The sequence below is a fragment of the Engraulis encrasicolus genome, chromosome 24 (genome assembly GCF_034702125.1).
Source record: "Engraulis encrasicolus isolate BLACKSEA-1 chromosome 24, IST_EnEncr_1.0, whole genome shotgun sequence".
NCBI lineage: Eukaryota > Metazoa > Chordata > Actinopteri > Clupeiformes > Engraulidae > Engraulis > Engraulis encrasicolus.
Genome location: NC_085880.1, coordinates 24,859,252 through 24,862,781, shown reverse-complemented (window position 1 = coordinate 24,862,781; position 3,530 = coordinate 24,859,252). Strand labels below are relative to the sequence as shown.

At 45.2% G+C, this 3,530-nt stretch overlaps 1 protein-coding gene across 1 annotated transcript in view; it reads left to right on the top strand.

The window, feature by feature from the left end:
- Positions 1–2,733, top strand: part of ttc7a (tetratricopeptide repeat domain 7A) — a 68,630-nt gene extending 65,897 nt beyond the window's left edge. Inside the window, exon 21 of the mRNA XM_063191516.1 lies at positions 1,742–2,733. Within this exon, the coding sequence (XP_063047586.1) occupies positions 1,742–1,960 (219 nt within the window). The 3' untranslated portion in view covers positions 1,961–2,733. The remainder of the gene's footprint in view (positions 1–1,741) is intronic.
- Positions 2,734–3,530: the final 797 nt, after the last annotated feature.

The window sequence follows — 3,530 nt, the reverse complement described above, 5'->3', positions numbered from 1 at the left end:
CGCCTCACTAGATTAGGAAGTGGTGCCCATAGCAACGTACCAAGCGCAGTGGTGAATCTACTTTCTCACAAAGCCTTAGATCAACATATTAATAAATTAATACTTAAATGCTGGTAACCGGGTGATAAGCGGAATAGCGGCCTTCGAGGTGTCCCGATATCAAGGGAAAATGGACTTGGCTGCGCCGTCGGGCTGTTTAGAACACTCCGCCTCGTCCATTATTTCCCTTGATATCGGGACACCTCGTCGGCCGCTATTCCATACATAGGCCATGGCTCAGGGAGTGTTCATCCGCCTCGTAATGAGCCATTGAACCATTTACCAGGTTAAGGATATTATTCATTCATCTAAAAATGTCGCACTGAGCAGACATAGGCAGTTCAGTTACTCCTCAATACATTATGTTGTGGCTCTGCAGGCGTTATGAGGTGTTTGACCATTTTTTTCTTATGAAGTATTTGCAGTAGAGAGGGGAACTCTGTCTTCAGAAAGTGAAAACTCCTCCATGAATTTCTTCTGTCTTTGCTGTCAGGTCAAGTCATTTCAACAATTTACACCTGTCAGAAAAGAATGTGAGAATCAGATATATGCGGCAAGTTTTCCTTTCTTTCCTTCTATTGCTTGTAGTAAAGTACAGGCAGGGCGTTCTTTTTTGCTTTCGAATTAAATTAAATTTTTAAGTGGAAATTTAATTTCACAAAGGGAATTGTATTTTGCAATGTTGGTTTTGAACTATTGGTATATGCCTGTGTGCAGGTGAAAGATATTGACAGAAATATATGTGCGCATGCAATACCACATATTATAGTAGCTGTTGTTGTATGTCTGCTCGTCTCTCATGTATCTGTCTGTGTGACTGTGCTTGAGTGTGAGGGGGTGTTCTGAGAGCAGGAAAGAGAGAGAGGAAGTGTGTGCGTGTGTATGTGCGTGTGTGCGTGCGTGCGTGCATGTTCGTGTGTTTGTGTGTGCGCTTGAGAGTGAGAGTGTATGCGTGTGCACACCATGCAAGCATATACTGTTAGTGTGTGTGTGTGTGGGTTGGTGTGCTTTGAGCCTTAACCGTTATCAAGCGCTATTTCCACAGATGATGCATTGCTGAGGTGAGGCTAGAGGCATAGCTACAGTAGAGTGTACCTGAGGACATGCACACAAGCTGCCAGAAATAAACATGCGAAGATTTACATGCCTGTTGTCGTATTGAGAATCACATGCATGCATAGCTCCATCTTCGCATTTCTGTGTTTATGCCAGACATTGCACAGTGAGATTTGCAGTGCTAACTCAACACTGTTCTGAGAATATACAGTGTAGTCCCAGTCGGTCCCAGTCAATGTAGTGTGCGTGTATGTGTGTGTCTGTATGTGTGTGTGTGTGTGTGTCTGTGTGTCTGTGTCTGTGTGTGTGTGTGTGTGTGTGAATGTATCGTATGAGTGTTTGTGTGTGTGTTAATGTGTGTGTGTGTGTTTGTGTGTGTGTGTGTTTGTGTTTATGTTATGTTACTGTGTGTGTGTGTGTGTGTGTGTGTGTGTGTGTGTGTGTGTGTGTGTGTGTGTATGTTATATTAATATGTGTGTGTGTGTGGTAATGTGTGTGTGTGTGTTAATGTGTGTGTATGTTATGTTAATATGTGTGTGTGAGGGGTAATGTGTGTGTGTGTTAATGTGTGTGTGTATGTTATGTTAATATGTGTGTGTGTGATAATACTGTATGTGTGTGTGTGTGTGTGTGTGTGTGTTTGCAGGGCCGTCTGCTGGTGCGCCTGGGCCGCACCTCGCTGGGCGAGAAGGTGCTGCGCGACGCGGTGCAGGCCCAGAGCACGTCTCACGAGGCCTGGAGCGGCCTGGGGGAGGCGCTGCAGAGCCGCGGCTGCATGCAGGCGCCCGACTGCTTCCTGACCGCCCTGGAGCTGGAGGCCAGCTGTCCCATCAGGCCCTTCACCGTCATCCCCCGCGAACTTTGACCCCTCGGCTGATTGACATGCACGCAGTAATGTGCCGGGACGGACTGAGAACAACATGCACTACCGTACATTCCAAATGTATAGCAGAGTATAGAAGTATTTACACTCACATACTATTTGTCCCATCAGGCCCTTCACCGTCATCCCCCGCGAACTTTGACCCCTGGCTGATTGACATGCGGTATTATATGCCGGGATGGACGGACTGAGAAGAGCATGCACACAACACGCACTACATTCCAAATGTATAGAAGAATACTGCCCTACAAAGGCAAAGTGCAGTAACTACACGTTTTGTCAACATTTAGTTTATGCCTGAAAATGGTCTTCGTAACAGCTTCTTTATCTTCGGACAAAACCTTAAGGTCCAGCCTTAATATCCAACCTAATGTCAAGGCTTTGAAGGCATTTTTCTCACTTTCATTGTTGGCGTAGTTACTACATTTTGCCTTTGTAGGGCAGTATAGAAACATTTACACACATATCTGTCCCCCATCAGGCCTTTCGCCGTCATTTCCCATGAACTTTGACCCCAGGGCGGGCCAACCAAACTATTATGCTGGGACTGAGAAGCGTATTTTGACCAACTTGCACAAACACCACACATTCCATGTTGAGGAGAGTTGTATGGGCACACCTACAGATGCAAGCACTAAAACAAACATCACGCCCTTCATCCCCCACGACCTTTGACCCTAGACCATTTCTGGTTAGACTGCCCAAAGTTGCACCCCCGTCCCCCATACACACACACACACACACACACACACACACACACACACACACACAACACACACACACACACACACACACACACACACACACACACACACACACACACACACACACACACACACACACACACACACACACAAACATGCAGGGACTGACTAAGAACTGCATTGTGACCAAGATGCACAAAAATACACACATTCCAAATGTTGAGGGGAGTAAATAGGTACACCTACACATACATACACCAACGCACAAAAACACTTAAGTTAAGAATGCACTTTTAATCACTATTACCAAAGAATGGACCTTTACGTGTACACAGATACAAATATAATTGTGGAGATTTTCTTTATTATGCTGGATGATGTTTCACACTGACTGGATGTTGCAGACAAGTCATATATGCTTTCAGATTGCTTATGCACACACACACACACACACACACACACACACACACACACACACACACACACACACACACACACACACACACACACACACACACACACACACACACACACACACACACACACACACTATACTGTATACTGTACTTGCCTATATGCAAGTTTAGATGTGGTGTTTGTTAGTGACCTCCTTTTGTGTTATGCTCATGTACGTGTACTACTGTACTGTACTATGTATCACACTTGTACATGCATCTGTCTATAAATGTAATTCACCCACACATACAGAGAGAGAGAGAGAGAGAGAGAGAGAGAGAGAGAGAGAGAGAGAGAGAGAGAGAGAGAGAGAGAGACAGACTACAGATCGTCAGCTGCTTCTCAGGGATTCATACTGTACATTTCATTTCATGCACTTTTACCTCCTCAGC